General features: G+C 44.2%; 1 protein-coding gene across 1 annotated transcript; it reads left to right on the forward strand.

Moving 5' to 3' along the window:
* The first annotated feature begins 9,647 nt into the window (after positions 1 to 9,647).
* Positions 9,648 to 10,731, forward strand: ch25h (cholesterol 25-hydroxylase). Its single transcript, XM_072373214.1, has 2 exons — positions 9,648 to 10,094; positions 10,205 to 10,731. The coding sequence occupies exons 1-2, from the start codon at positions 9,672 to 9,674 to the stop codon at positions 10,535 to 10,537; spliced, it is 756 nt and encodes a 251-aa protein (XP_072229315.1). The 5' UTR covers positions 9,648 to 9,671; the 3' UTR covers positions 10,538 to 10,731.
* The last annotated feature ends 4,888 nt before the right edge of the window (positions 10,732 to 15,619 follow it).

The raw sequence follows: 15,619 nt of genomic DNA on the forward strand, positions 1-15,619 counted from the left end.
AACTCAAGAGGGAATTTAATTCAAACTTAAGTCTTTGGAAATCTCCCACAGGTGTGGAGATGTTCGTGTGTGAGGACCAGAGATCCTCAGATTTACAACAACCTTTGCCCATTTTGGGTTAGTTTCTCAGCCCCTCTTTAACAGACCTGTGCCATACATTTAGGTGAATGCATTAATATCTTAGTGCTAACGAAGCTGAGCAAACAACGGACCCTTTCAGGAGAGCATTGGAGAGAACCAGAACAGGACACTTCTGACCCTATCTGGGCCAAAGTAAACAGGGACAGTTTGCCCTGATTCTGATCCCAGCCAGAGACTGCATGGAGCTCTCAAAGGACCTCACCCAGAATCCCTTTCAGCTGAAACTCTATTAAATGTGCTTTATATCGTTTTCTTTCATGTTCTCAGGGATATCACAAGCTGCATTTTAAGACCTTTTTCATGATCGTACGTGGAAGTCATTAATTTGGAAAATGACTGATCAGCTTATGGAGCCCAGTGCCCCCTAGTGGTCAGAGCTGGATAGTTAAACCCAAAACTAACATTTATATGAAATAATGCAACTGTTAACCGAAGCTTCAGCTGTTTCTTATTGTATTCTGTGTTTAACACAGGAAAATAACACTGTTTGGTTCCTTATTCATAACTCCACAGATATCCATCTGAAAGCTGAGACTCAGAACCATCATGTTACATTGGTTTTGATGTCCTTATAGTTTAAACTATATCTTTAACCTTTATATCTTAAACAGTGTTTTCAGAATCCTCTGAACGAAAGTTTATGAAACCAAGAAATGAAGAAACAAGTTCCTTTGATGCAACCTTGTTGCAGGCTGTTTCTGTCAGGTAGTCATAGATCCACAGTCATAGATCCACAGTCATAGATCCACAGTCATAGATCCACAGTCATAGATCCACAGTCATAGATCCACAGTCATAGTTCTACAGTCATAGATCCAAAGTCATAGATCCACAGTCATAGTTCTACAGTCATAGATCCACAGTCATAGTTCTACAGTCATAGTTCTGCAGTCATAGATCCACAGTCATAGTTCCACAGTCATAGTTCCACAGTCATAGTTCCACAGTCATAGTTCTACAGTCATAGTTCTACAGTCATAGTTCTGCAGTCATAGATCCACAGTCATAGATCCACAGTCATAGTTCCACAGTCATAGATCCAAAGTCATAGATCCACAGTCATAGATCCACAGTCATAGTTCTACAGTCATAGATCCAAAGTCATAGATCCACAGTCATAGTTCTACAGTCATAGATCCACAGTCATAGTTCTACAGTCATAGTTCTGCAGTCATAGATCCACAGTCATAGTTCCACAGTCATAGTTCCACAGTCATAGTTCCACAGTCATAGATCCACAGTCATAGTTCCACAGTCATAGTTCTACAGTCATAGTTCTGCAGTCATAGATCCACAGTCATAGTTCCACAGTCATAGTTCCACAGTCATAGATCCACAGTCATAGATCCACAGTCATAGATCCACAGTCATAGTTCCACAGTCATAGATCCAAAGTCATAGATCCACAGTCATAGATCCACAGTCATAGTTCTACAGTCATAGATCCACAGTCATAGATCCACAGTCATAGTTCTACAGTCATAGATCCACAGTCATAGTTCTACAGTCATAGTTCCACAGTCATAGTTCCACAGTCATAGATCCAAAGTCATAGATCCACAGTCATAGATCCACAGTCATAGTTCTACAGTCATAGATCCAAAGTCATAGATCCACAGTCATAGTTCTACAGTCATAGATCCACAGTCATAGTTCTACAGTCATAGATCCACAGTCATAGTTCCACAGTCATAGTTCTACAGTCATAGTTCTGCAGTCATAGATCCACAGTCATAGATCCACAGTCATAGTTCCACAGTCATAGATCCAAAGTCATAGATCCACAGTCATAGATCCACAGTCATAGTTCTACAGTCATAGATCCAAAGTCATAGATCCACAGTCATAGTTCTACAGTCATAGATCCACAGTCATAGTTCTACAGTCATAGTTCTGCAGTCATAGATCCACAGTCATAGTTCCACAGTCATAGTTCCACAGTCATAGTTCCACAGTCATAGATCCACAGTCATAGTTCCACAGTCATAGTTCTACAGTCATAGATCCACAGTCATAGTTCCACAGTCATAGTTCCACAGTCATAGTTCCACAGTCATAGTTCTACAGTCATAGATCCACAGTCATAGTTCTACAGTCATAGATCCACAGTCATAGTTCTACAGTCATAGTTCTGCAGTCATAGATCCACAGTCATAGTTCCACAGTCATAGTTCCACAGTCATAGTTCCACAGTCATAGTTCTACAGTCATAGATCCACAGTCATAGTTCTACAGTCATAGTTCTGCAGTCATAGATCCACAGTCATAGATCCACAGTCATAGTTCTACAGTCATAGTTCTACAGTCATAGTTCCACAGTCATAGATCCACAGTCATAGTTCCACAGTCATAGTTCCACAGTCATAGTTCCACAGTCATAGTTCTTCAGTCATAGATCCACAGTCATAGATCCACAGTCATAGATCCACAGTCATAGTTCCACAGTCATAGATCCACAGTCATAGTTCCGCAGTCATAGATCCACAGTCATAGATCCACTGTCATAGTTCCACAGTCATAGTTCTACAGTCATAGATCCACAGTCATAGATCCACAGTCATAGTTCCGCAGTCATTGTTCCGCAGTCATAGATCCACAGTCATAGTTCTACAGTCATAGTTCTTCAGTCATAGATCCACAGTCATAGATCCACAGTCATAGAGCCACAGTCATAGTTCCACAGTCATAGATCCACAGTCATAGTTCCGCAGTCATAGATCCACAGTCATAGATCCACTGTCATAGTTCCACAGTCATAGTTCTACAGTCATAGATCCACAGTCATAGATCCACAGTCATAGATCCACAGTCATAGATCCACTGTCATAGTTCTACAGTCATAGATCCACAGTCATAGATCCACAGTCATAGATCCACAGTCATAGTTCTACAGTCATAGATCCACAGTCATAGTTCTACAGTCATAGTTCTGCAGTCATAGATCCACAGTCATAGTTCCACAGTCATAGATCCACAGTCATAGTTCTACAGTCATAGATCCACAGTCATAGTTCTACAGTCATAGATCCACAGTCATAGATCCACAGTCATAGATCCACAGTCATAGTTCTACAGTCATAGATCCACAGTCATAGTTCTACAGTCATAGTTCTGCAGTCATAGATCCACAGTCATAGTTCCACAGTCATAGTTCCACAGTCATAGTTCCACAGTCATAGATCCAAAGTCATAGATCCACAGTCATAGTTCTACAGTCATAGATCCACAGTCATAGATCCACAGTCATAGATCCACAGTCATAGTTCCACAGTCATAGATCCAAAGTCATAGATCCACAGTCATAGATCCACAGTCATAGTTCTACAGTCATAGATCCAAAGTCATAGATCCACAGTCATAGTTCTACAGTCATAGATCCACAGTCATAGTTCCACAGTCATAGATCCACAGTCATAGTTCTACAGTCATAGTTCTGCAGTCATAGATCCACAGTCATAGTTCTACAGTCATAGATCCACAGTCATAGATCCACAGTCATAGTTCCGCAGTCATAGTTCTACAGTCATAGTTCTTCAGTCATAGATCCACAGTCATAGATCCACAGTCATAGAGCCACAGTCATAGTTCCACAGTCATAGATCCACAGTCATAGTTCCGCAGTCATAGATCCACAGTCATAGATCCACTGTCATAGTTCCACAGTCATAGTTCTACAGTCATAGATCCACAGTCATAGATCCACAGTCATAGATCCACAGTCATAGATCCACTGTCATAGTTCTACAGTCATAGATCCACAGTCATAGATCCACAGTCATAGATCCACAGTCATAGTTCTACAGTCATAGTTCCGCAGTCATTGTTCCGCAGTCATAGATCCACAGTCATAGTTCTGCAGTCATAGTTCTACAGTCATAGTTCTTCAGTCATAGATCCACAGTCATAGATCCACAGTCATAGATCCACAGTCATAGTTCCACAGTCATAGATCCACAGTCATAGTTCCGCAGTCATAGATCCACAGTCATAGATCCACTGTCATAGTTCCACAGTCATAGTTCTACAGTCATAGATCCACAGTCATAGATCCACAGTCATAGTTCCGCAGTCATTGTTCCGCAGTCATAGATCCACAGTCATAGTTCTACAGTCATAGTTCTTCAGTCATAGATCCACAGTCATAGATCCACAGTCATAGAGCCACAGTCATAGTTCCACAGTCATAGATCCACAGTCATAGTTCCGCAGTCATAGATCCACAGTCATAGATCCACTGTCATAGTTCCACAGTCATAGTTCTACAGTCATAGATCCACAGTCATAGATCCACAGTCATAGATCCACAGTCATAGATCCACAGTCATAGATCCACTGTCATAGTTCTACAGTCATAGATCCACAGTCATAGATCCACAGTCATAGATCCACAGTCATAGTTCTACAGTCATAGTTCCGCAGTCATTGTTCCGCAGTCATAGATCCACAGTCATAGTTCTGCAGTCATAGTTCTACAGTCATAGTTCTTCAGTCATAGATCCACAGTCATAGATCCACAGTCATAGATCCACAGTCATAGTTCCACAGTCATAGATCCACAGTCATAGTTCCGCAGTCATAGATCCACAGTCATAGATCCACTGTCATAGTTCCACAGTCATAGTTCTACAGTCATAGATCCACAGTCATAGATCCACAGTCATAGTTCCGCAGTCATAGATCCACAGTCATAGATCCACAGTCATAGATCCACAGTCATAGATCCACAGTCATAGTTCCGCATTCATAGATCCACAGTCATAGATCCACAGTCATAGTTCCGCAGTCATAGTTCCGCAGTCATAGATCCACAGTCATAGTTCCGCAGTCATAGATCCACAGTCATAGTTCTGCAGTCATAGATCCACAGTCATAGTTCCACAGTCATTGTTCCGCAGTCATAGATCCACAGTCATAGATCCACAGTCATAGATCCACAGTCATAGTTCCGCATTCATAGATCCACAGTCATAGATCCACAGTCATAGTTCCGCAGTCATAGATCCACAGTCATAGTTCCACAGTCATTGTTCCGCAGTCATAGATCCACAGTCATAGATCCACAGTCATAGATCCACAGTCATAGTTCCGCATTCATAGATCCACAGTCATAGATCCACAGTCATAGTTCCGCAGTCATAGATCCACAGTCATAGTTCCGCAGTCATAGATCCACAGTCATAGTTCTGCAGTCATAGATCCACAGTCATAGTTCCACAGTCATTGTTCCGCAGTCATAGATCCACAGTCATAGATCCACAGTCATAGATCCACAGTCATAGTTCCGCAGTCATAGTTCCGCAGTCATAGATCCACAGTCATAGTTCTGCAGTCATAGATCCACAGTCATAGATCCACTGTCATAGTTCCACAGTCATAGTTCTACAGTCATAGATCCATAGTCATAGATCCACAGTCATAGTTCCGCAGTCATAGATCCACAGTCATAGATCCACAGTCATAGATCCACAGTCATAGTTCTACAGTCATAGATCCAAAGTCATAGATCCACAGTCATAGTTCTACAGTCATAGATCCACAGTCATAGATCCATAGTCATAGTTCCACAGTCATAGTTCCACAATCATAGATCCACAATCATAGATCCACAGTCATAGATCCACAGTCATAGTTCCACAGTCATAGTTCTACAGTCATATATCCACAATCATAGATCCACAGTCATAGATCCACAGTCATAGTTCCACAGTCATAGATCCACAGTCATAGATCCACAGTCATAGATCCACAGTCATAGTTCTACAGTCATAGATCCAAAGTCATAGATCCACAGTCATAGTTCTACAGTCATAGATCCACAGTCATAGATCCATAGTCATAGTTCCACAGTCATAGTTCCACAATCATAGATCCACAATCATAGATCCACAGTCATAGATCCACAGTCATAGATCCACAGTCATAGTTCTACAGTCATAGATCCAAAGTCATAGATCCACAGTCATAGTTCTACAGTCATAGATCCACAGTCATAGATCCATAGTCATAGTTCCACAGTCATAGTTCCACAATCATAGATCCACAATCATAGATCCACAGTCATAGATCCACAGTCATAGTTCCGCATTCATAGATCCACAGTCATAGATCCACAGTCATAGTTCTGCAGTCATAGATCCACAGTCATAGTTCTGCAGTCATAGATCCACAGTCATAGTTCCACAGTCATTGTTCCGCAGTCATAGATCCACAGTCATAGATCCACAGTCATAGATCCACAGTCATAGTTCCGCAGTCATAGATCCACAGTCATAGTTCTGCAGTCATAGATCCACAGTCATAGTTCCACAGTCATTGTTCCGCAGTCATAGATCCACAGTCATAGTTCTGCAGTCATAGATCCACAGTCATAGTTCTGCAGTCATAGATCCACAGTCATAGTTCCACAGTCATTGTTCCGCAGTCATAGATCCACAGTCATAGATCCACAGTCATAGATCCACAGTCATAGTTCCGCATTCATAGATCCACAGTCATAGATCCACAGTCATAGTTCCGCAGTCATAGATCCACAGTCATAGTTCCGCAGTCATAGATCCACAGTCATAGTTCTGCAGTCATAGATCCACAGTCATAGTTCCACAGTCATTGTTCCGCAGTCATAGATCCACAGTCATAGATCCACAGTCATAGATCCACAGTCATAGTTCCGCAGTCATAGTTCCGCAGTCATAGATCCACAGTCATAGTTCTGCAGTCATAGATCCACAGTCATAGATCCACTGTCATAGTTCCACAGTCATAGTTCTACAGTCATAGATCCATAGTCATAGATCCACAGTCATAGTTCCGCAGTCATAGATCCACAGTCATAGATCCACAGTCATAGATCCACAGTCATAGTTCTACAGTCATAGATCCAAAGTCATAGATCCACAGTCATAGTTCTACAGTCATAGATCCACAGTCATAGATCCATAGTCATAGTTCCACAGTCATAGTTCTACAGTCATAGATCCATAGTCATAGTTCCACAGTCATAGTTCCACAATCATAGATCCACAATCATAGATCCACAGTCATAGATCCACAGTCATAGTTCCACAGTCATAGTTCTACAGTCATAGTTCCACAGTCATAGTTCTACAGTCATAGATCCACAGTCATAGAGCGCATGTTTTGTTTAAATCCGCCTCAATAGGAGAGCGTGAGAGTTTATTTGGTTGTCGTTCATAGCTTTTGTGTTTTCCTCCTGGCGTGGAGAGAAGTTTTTGACTTTCATGGCAGGAGTCTCCCTCTCCAGCAGCTTCACAGCCTGCTGCTTTGCTCTGCTTGGAGAGCCTCACCTGCCTTATTGCTGCTGTGTTCATTGGTAAAGATCTTTGCTTCTGAACTGGCCCTGCATCCTGAGTTCCTCACAGAGCTCCTGGCAGCTCAGACTGCTCTGGCTCAGCGGCTCAGAGGCAGGTTTCCGGCTCAGACTGAGCAGGATTAAGGGACCAGGTTCCCTTTGTGTTCAGCAGAACTTCCACTCAGAGATAACCAGGTCTGCAACAGTGGTTCTGATCCATGTTTCACACATGGTGTGACTTCCAGTGATCAGCTGACCCACAGCATTACTTGCTTTGCTCCGTCCTCTCGGGGCTGCAGTAGTTTGAGAAACCACCAGATGTCCCTGTGCAGCTGCATCTGAACAGAAACCTCAGCTGCGTGGAAGCAGCACAAACCCAGAGCTGTGTGTTTGCTCACCTGTTCCATCCAGGTGACCGTGGACCGATGATGAAACCGATCATCTGCAACATGCCCATCATACAACGAGGAAAACCGGTTTAACAGAGGTTGAAAATGATCATGTTGACCTAAGTTTTAAGTTAATGTTGTGTTCACAGTGAGCTAAGACTGGGGGGGGGGGGGGGGGGGGGGGGGTCAGGAGCAGCCACTCCTTTGAATCAGCAGCCTGGTGCTGGGATGAGGGTCCAGGTGATAAATGTCCAGGTTTGACTTTGCAGCTCGAACACAACCCTCCGACCTTCACCGAGGATGCTGCCAACGACAAAAACCCACTTTTCATTTACAGAAGCACGACCGTAACGACTCTGAAAACAGAAAGAGAAGCGAGAGTGACAGCTGATTCTAAAGTCTGCGTCCAGCCAAAATAAGTTACTTCCCTGATGATGTCACACTTGTGATCATCAGCAGGCCACAGAGTGATGCAATCATGCCCTCTGAGGGGAACTGGACCGGAAAGTTTCAGCCCTCAGAGTTCTGATACTGGACCTGCATTTAACAAAACCCCACCTGCAGAGTACTCCGGGGCCTGGGAGACCCTCAGCCTGGGAGAGCCTCAGCCTGGGAGAGCCTCAGCCTGGGAGACCCTCAGCCTGGGAGAGCCTCAGCCTGGGAGACCCTCAGCCTGGGAGAGCCTCAGCCTGGGAGACCCTCAGCCTGGGAGACCCTCAGCCTGGGAGACCCTCAGCCTGGGAGACCCTCAGCCTGGGGCCAACCCCCTCCTGCTGGCCTTCTTCCTGGTCAACATCTGGCTGTCGGTGGAGGACCACTGCGGCTCCGACCTGCCCTGGGCCGCCCACCGCCTGGTGCCTCTGGGGCATTTCCTTCTGTGTAAAAACAGAACCAAGGATACGTTTCCAGCTCAGAATCAACCAGAACATTTAGTTAAGAGCAGCTAAACTTTATATCCAACATAAAATGGCCAGAAGACGGTGACATGCATCCTAACTCTTATTCAGGATGAGCCAGAGATGTTCACACAGTGCTGTGGAACATCTGGACTGGTCCTTCATCTCTGGTGTGTTATAGAGCAGCTGAACTACCCCATCGTCCCCTCAGAAAGTGCTGGAGCGGGTTCTGACTGAAGAATGGATCAAAGTTCCCCAGACACTCCAAACTGAGTGATAAAACCAGTCAACACGGCATTCCCATTATTATCCAACACACCAGCAGCTTTTAGGAAATGACAAACTTTGTGAGGCAACTTAAAACCCAACTCAGAAACAAATTTTAAGAAAGGCCTGGAAAACATCCACTGACGGTTCTGTCCGACCCCCAAATGCTTCACTCTTCCTGGATCAGACGCCCAGAACAGAACCGAGCATTTATATTTTTCTGTTCTTGTTTGTCTGTAGAAGAGGCCCCTCACATCTGAATAAATCAAGGTAAAGACCAAGTGATCTGTTCCTTCAGTCAGCCTGAACATGTCACAACGATCAGCTGATTCAGAGAGTTTCCTGAGGGGAACTTTGACTTGACAGAACCATTTTGCCTTTAAAGTTATGGACAGATACTGTCAGAAGAGTTTCGGGGCTTTGAAAAACCAAAGAAGTGAGAGACTATCAGAAGAATTTCTCAACAAACAGCCTGTGGCCAAACTTTCCATTTCAGCTCAGGCAGCAGGAAACGCTCCATAAAAGGCTGTGGGGGTGGGGCCCACACGGAGCCGGCCTGCGATTGGCGGGAGCTGGCTGATGACGGCTCAGCCTGACTGGATAAAGCAGCTGTGATGATGAAACTGCAGACGAGCTCTGACTCAGAGACTGAAACACTGACTTCTCACCATGCTGCTGCAGCCTCTGTGGAACTTTGTCCTGGGACATGCCTCCCTGCTGCGCTCACCCTTCTTCCCCGTCCTCTTCTCACTGTCTGCCTACCTGGCCTCCTGCCTGCCCTTCCTGCTGCTGGATGCTTTGTCCTGCAGGTGGGCGCTGGTGCGCAGGTACAAGCTGCAGCCGCAGAGCTCCCTCAGCTGGGCCTCTGTGTGGAGCTGCCTGGCTCTGACGCTCTACAACCACCTGGTGTTCATCTTCCCCCTCACAGTGCTGCACTGGTACCTGAGGCCGGTGCATCTGCCCGAGGAGGCCCCGCCTCTGCCCCGTCTGCTGGCTCAGGTGCTGGTCTGCCTGCTGCTCTTTGACTTCCAGAGCTTCATCTGGCACCTGCTGCACCACAAGGTGCCCTGGCTCTACCGCAACTTCCACAAGGTTGGTACCCATGACGATGACTCCTACATAACGGGGTGTCAGGCTTTAGTTTTATTGGTTCAGATTTCAGCCTGAAACTGATCGTGAATCTCTTCTTCTTCTTCCTCCAGGTGCACCACACCTACACCTCCACCTCTGCCCTGACCGCAGAGTACTCCGGGGCCTGGGAGACCCTCAGCCTGGGGCTCTTTGCTGCAGCCAACCCCCTCCTGCTGGGCTGCCACCCGCTCACTGAGCTGGCCTTCTTCCTGGTCAACATCTGGCTGTCGGTGGAGGACCACTGCGGCTACGACCTGCCCTGGGCCGCCCACCGCCTGGTGCCTCTGGGGCTGTACGGTGGCGCTCGCCACCACGACCTCCACCACCTCAAGTCCAAGTACAACTTCGCCCCTTACTTCACCCACTGGGACCGGCTGGCCGGGACTCTGTACAGGCAGGACTGAGGGACTCTGCCTGCTCCAACAGGACTTAAATCTGAATATTTATTCAATAACAGAACCTGAAGCAGGACTAAATCCTTCTGATGATCTGTTTGGTATTTTTCTGCGTTGATGTTGAGTTTAAAGATGATCTTTAAGGAATGAGAAATGTGTTCATATTGAACAGCGTCACATGTAGACCACTATGGTTTTAACTTAAATATATATATGGTTTTAACTTAAATATGTGTCTGGTTTTAACCTAAAGATGTGTATGGTTTTAACTTAAATATATATATGGTTTTAACTGAAAGATGTGTCTGGTTTTAACTGAAAGATGTGTCTGGTTTTAACCTAAAGATGTGTCTGGTTTTAACCTAAAGATGTGTCTGGTTTTAACCTAAAGATGTCTCTGGTTTTAACCTAAAGATGTGTCTGGTTTTAACCTAAAGATGTTTATGGTTTTAACCTAAAGATGTGTCTGGTTTTAACCTAAAGATGTTTATGGTTTTAACCTAAAGATGTGTCTGGTTTTAACCTAAAGATGTGTCTGGTTTTAACTGAAAGATGTGTCTGGTTTTAACCTAAAGATGTGTCTGGTTTTAACTGAAAGATGTTTATGGTTTTAACCTAAAGATGTGTCTGGTTTTAACCTAAAGATGTGTCTGGTTTTAACCTAAAGATGTTTATGGTTTTAACCTAAAGATGTGTCTGGTTTTAACCTAAATATGTGTCTGGTTTTAACCTAAAGATGTGTCTGGTTTTAACCTAAAGATGTGTCTGGTTTTAACCTAAAGATGTGTCTGGTTTTAACTGAAAGATGTGTCTGGTTTTAACCTAAATATGTGTCTGGTTTTAACCTAAAGATGTGTCTGGTTTTAACCTAAAGATGTGTCTGGTTTTAACTGAAAGATGTGTCTGGTTTTAACCTAAAGATGTGTCTGGTTTTAACCTAAAGATGTGTCTGGTTTTAACCTAAAGATGTCTCTGGTTTTAACCTAAAGATGTTTATGGTTTTAACCTAAAGATGTTTATGGTTTTAACCTAAAGATGTGTCTGGTTTTACCTAAAGATGTGTCTGGTTTTAACCTAAAGATGTGTCTGGTTTTAACCTAAAGATGTGTCTGGTTTTAACCTAAAGATGTGTCTGGTTTTAACCTAAAGATGTTTATGGTTTTAACCTAAAGATGTGTCTGGTTTTAACCTAAAGATGTGTCTGGTTTTAACCTAAAGATGTGTCTGGTTTTAACCTAAAGATGTGTCTGGTTTTAACTGAAAGATGTTTATGGTTTTAACCTAAAGATGTGTCTGGTTTTACCTAAAGATGTGTCTGGTTTTAACCTAAAGATGTGTCTGGTTTTAACTGAAAGATGTTTATGGTTTTAACCTAAAGATGTGTCTGGTTTTAACCTAAAGATGTGTCTGGTTTTAACCTAAAGATGTGTCTGGTTTTAACCTAAAGATGTTTATGGTTTTAACCTAAAGATGTGTCTGGTTTTAACCTAAATATGTGTCTGGTTTTAACCTAAAGATGTGTCTGGTTTTAACCTAAAGATGTGTCTGGTTTTAACCTAAAGATGTGTCTGGTTTTAACTGAAAGATGTTTATGGTTTTAACCTAAAGATGTGTCTGGTTTTAACCTAAAGATGTGTCTGGTTTTAACCTAAAGATGTGTCTGGTTTTAACTGAAAGATGTTTATGGTTTTAACCTAAAGATGTGTCTGGTTTTAACCTAAAGATGTGTCTGGTTTTAACCTAAATATGTGTCTGGTTTTAACCTAAAGATGTGTCTGGTTTTAACCTAAAGATGTGTCTGGTTTTAACTGAAAGATGTGTCTGGTTTTAACTGAAAGATGTTTATGGTTTTAACCTAAAGATGTTTATGGTTTTAACCTAAAGATGTGTCTGGTATACTCAGACATGTTAGAGGGCGCCGGCGTCCCCGAGGATGGAAAAGGAAAATAAGCAGAGAGGAAGTGAAAGTGTTGAGTAAAGCTGCTGAGGAGGAAGAGTCGGGTCTGATGAGGAAGGAATCAAATGTCTGGAGGAAAAAATGAATGAAAACTGTGAATTATGCTGTCAAATCAAACTTTCTGCACTAAAGAGAAACTGAATAAAGTTTATAAGAAGAAACAAACAAGTCTCTTGTTGATCCTTTTCCCTATTTAGTTAGAAAAAAGCGTTTTCGTGGTGCTGGGATTTGCTTGTTGTCCCTCTTTCCTGTCCTCTCAGCCCCAGCTGGTCCAGGCAGCTTCCTGGTTCTGGTTCTGATGGAGGTTTCTTCCTGTTAAAAGGGAGTTTTTTATCTGTTTTATCTGCTCTTAGTGACTTCTCCTGTTTAAATAAAGTTTCCATGAGGGAACATGAGAAGCCCCAGGATCATTTGGACTCAGACTGGGCTGAGGGAGCCCGTGTCAGGGTTCTGGATGTTTCCGGTCCCTTCAGAACCTGCTTGTTTCTGTGCTGTGGAGATAAACTCCAACATTAATGTGCTGAAGCTCTGTTTTCTGCGTTTGTTCTGACTGCAAACATCCCATCAGAGACCAGCTGTAGGCATTGATTCATTCAGGGAGTTTAAAAAGGAGATTTTCACCAGAACCAGTTTTTTATCATCAGCTGTGACTCACTGCTACACAAACGTCCTTTAACTGTTTTATGATGCCAGAGATAAAAGCTAAATCCACTCCCACACGAAAGTCAAAACCTCAACAGATTTATTTTTATAATAAGTGTGAAACAAAAGGCTGCAGGTGGAGTTCTGCAGAAGGTGACAGCAGCATTAAAGCAGCCCTGCAGGATGTTTGCTGACAGATGGCATGAAGCTGATGAGACAAATATGTTCAGTTCAGGCTGATTCAGGTTCAGACTCAAAGTCCATCCTCATTTTTGCTCTGAGATTGGATTATTTGAGTTTCCAAATCCCAACAAAGTCATTTTTAATGCTTCAATCGACCAAACAATGACTGAGTTTGAGTAAAGTTTCAAACAACTAGTCAAAATTCTTCATTTCATGGTGAAAAATGGAAACTTTTTGATTAATAATGACGATGAACAGGTGAAAAACCCTCAGACTGAGCTCCAGCTCCACATTTTCCACCTGACAGAACCTCATCACAATGTGATGTCAGGAGTTTGGTGCCTCACCGAGGAAAGCAGAGAGATCAGATACCTGCTCAGTGTAGCAGTCTGACTGAAACTGCTCTAACACACCCAGAGCTGGCCTTCAATCCTCCTGCATGGAAACACTCAGCTGGTCCCAGCTGCTCTGTTCAGGCTCCAAGGTTTCAGTAAAAAGTGTTTATTAATCCAGCTGAACTCCCCGTAAAGCTGCTCTCAGTCACAGATTTTTCTCTTTCTTTAGTCAGAAACTGGGACTAAAATCAGCCGTTAAGACTTTGTGTTAAAGTGTTTCAGACTGTCGCTCTGCTCTGATAAAATCCTGATTTAATAACCACAGAACCAGCTTTAAGGCCGCTTAGAGACAGAGCAGAGTTCAGCTGAACTGGACCAGGACCTCCCACAGAGGAGGTCAGAGGCAGCAGGAGGTCTGGAAGCTTTTCTCTCTCAGTCCACAGGTTCTGCCGCAGGTTCACTGGGACCAGGAGGCTGGTCCAGTCAGATGGACCGGTCCAGTTAGATGGACCAGGAGGCTGGTCCAGTCAGATGGACCGGTCCAGTTAGATGGACTGGTCCAGTCAGATGGACCAGGAGGCTGGTCCAGTCAGATGGACCGGTCCAGTCAGATGGACCGGTCCAGTCAGATGGGCCGGTCCAGTTAGATGGACCGGTCCAGTTAGATGGACCAGGAGGCCGGTCCAGTCAGATGGACCGGTCCAGTCAGATGGACCGGTCCAGTGAGATGCACCGGTCCAGTCAGATGGACCTGTCCAGCTGGAACTGTCCCAATCAGAAACAGAGTGGGTCCAGTTGAATTCATTTGGAGCGTCTGAGATAAAGACGATGATGAAGTGTCTGAACTGACTGATGGACTCAGTTCTGTGAGCTTCTTGTTTACGATCTGATTCAGAAGTTTTTGGACACATGCTAATGTTTCGTGAATAAGTTTTCTCAGGAAGCCTCGAGTTACTGGAGTTAGTCACCTGTGAAAGCAGGATTCTAACGTCTTTATTTAGCGGTGGTTTCAGCACTTTTAGCGGAGGAGGATCTTCTTGCTGCTCAGTAGCCTCAGGCTGTCCTCACAGCAGGTTCAGTATGAGCACAGCAGTATGACGGCAGGCTGTGTTTCCCCTGCCATGAGCCTCCAGTCAGGCCTGAATGACAGCATGCAGCCTTCCTGATGAGGGCGGAGCTTCAGGACGCAGTGGCCCTGCGTGTCAGCTGGAGTTTCCCTTTGACAGTGGCCTGAATTACACAGACTGAGAGTTGCTTCACACTTTTGTGTCTGACACAGATATCTCTGTGGACTGAGGCTTTAATCCAGCAGTGCTGACAGTAAGTCAAGCAGTCAGACTCACACTGAGTTCATACCTGAAACAACCCAACAGGTGGTAGTATGATTTCTATTTGTTCATTTCCAAAATGAGCTGCCTTTTGTTCCGTTCTCTGTCAGATGATCCCACACTGCTTCAATAATGTTGAGGTCCGGGCTCTGGGGAGGATTCATCCCTCCATAAGACCTGTTGCCACTGATTTTCAGTCCACTTCTTGTGTCATTTGGCACAGCTCAGCCTTTTCTCCCTGTTTCCCTTCCTTAAGAACGGCTTCTTGACAGCCACCCTTCCATGGAGACCATTTCTGATGAGGCTTGGGCCAACAGTAGATGGATCAGCTGAAGGTCCAGATGCATCGTCTCATTGTGAAAGAGAAAGCAGGAGTGTTCATTGTTCACCGAAGGTTTATCAAACAGGTTTAATGTAGCGTTGCATCGTGTGTGCCGCCCCCAGCTTCGTGGTGTTTATCAGCCACATGTGAAAAAACAGAGTTTGTGCTGTCTGTTGGACTCACATCAGCCAGCATCTTCATCACCTTCCAGTGGGTTTTCTGCTCCCTGCTGGTCAGAACCAGCCTGATGCAGCTTTAACAGACCTCAGTGCAGGCGACCCGGTCATTTTTCATCTTTCTGATCATTCCTGTAAAAGAGCAGCT

The sequence above is a fragment of the Leuresthes tenuis genome, unplaced genomic scaffold, assembly GCF_036924035.1.
Source record: "Leuresthes tenuis unplaced genomic scaffold, fLeuTen1.0.hap1 SCAF_20, whole genome shotgun sequence".
Classification (NCBI taxonomy): Eukaryota; Metazoa; Chordata; class Actinopteri; order Atheriniformes; family Atherinopsidae; genus Leuresthes; species Leuresthes tenuis.

Coding starts and splice junctions, on each gene's coding strand:
- ch25h (XM_072373214.1), top strand. CDS start 9,672: ATGCTGCTGCAGCCTCTGTGGAACTTTGTCCTGGGACATGCCTCCCTG. Junction 10,095..10,204: donor TCTACCGCAACTTCCACAAG/GTTGGTACCCAT, acceptor TTCTTCCTCCAG/GTGCACCACACCTACACCTC.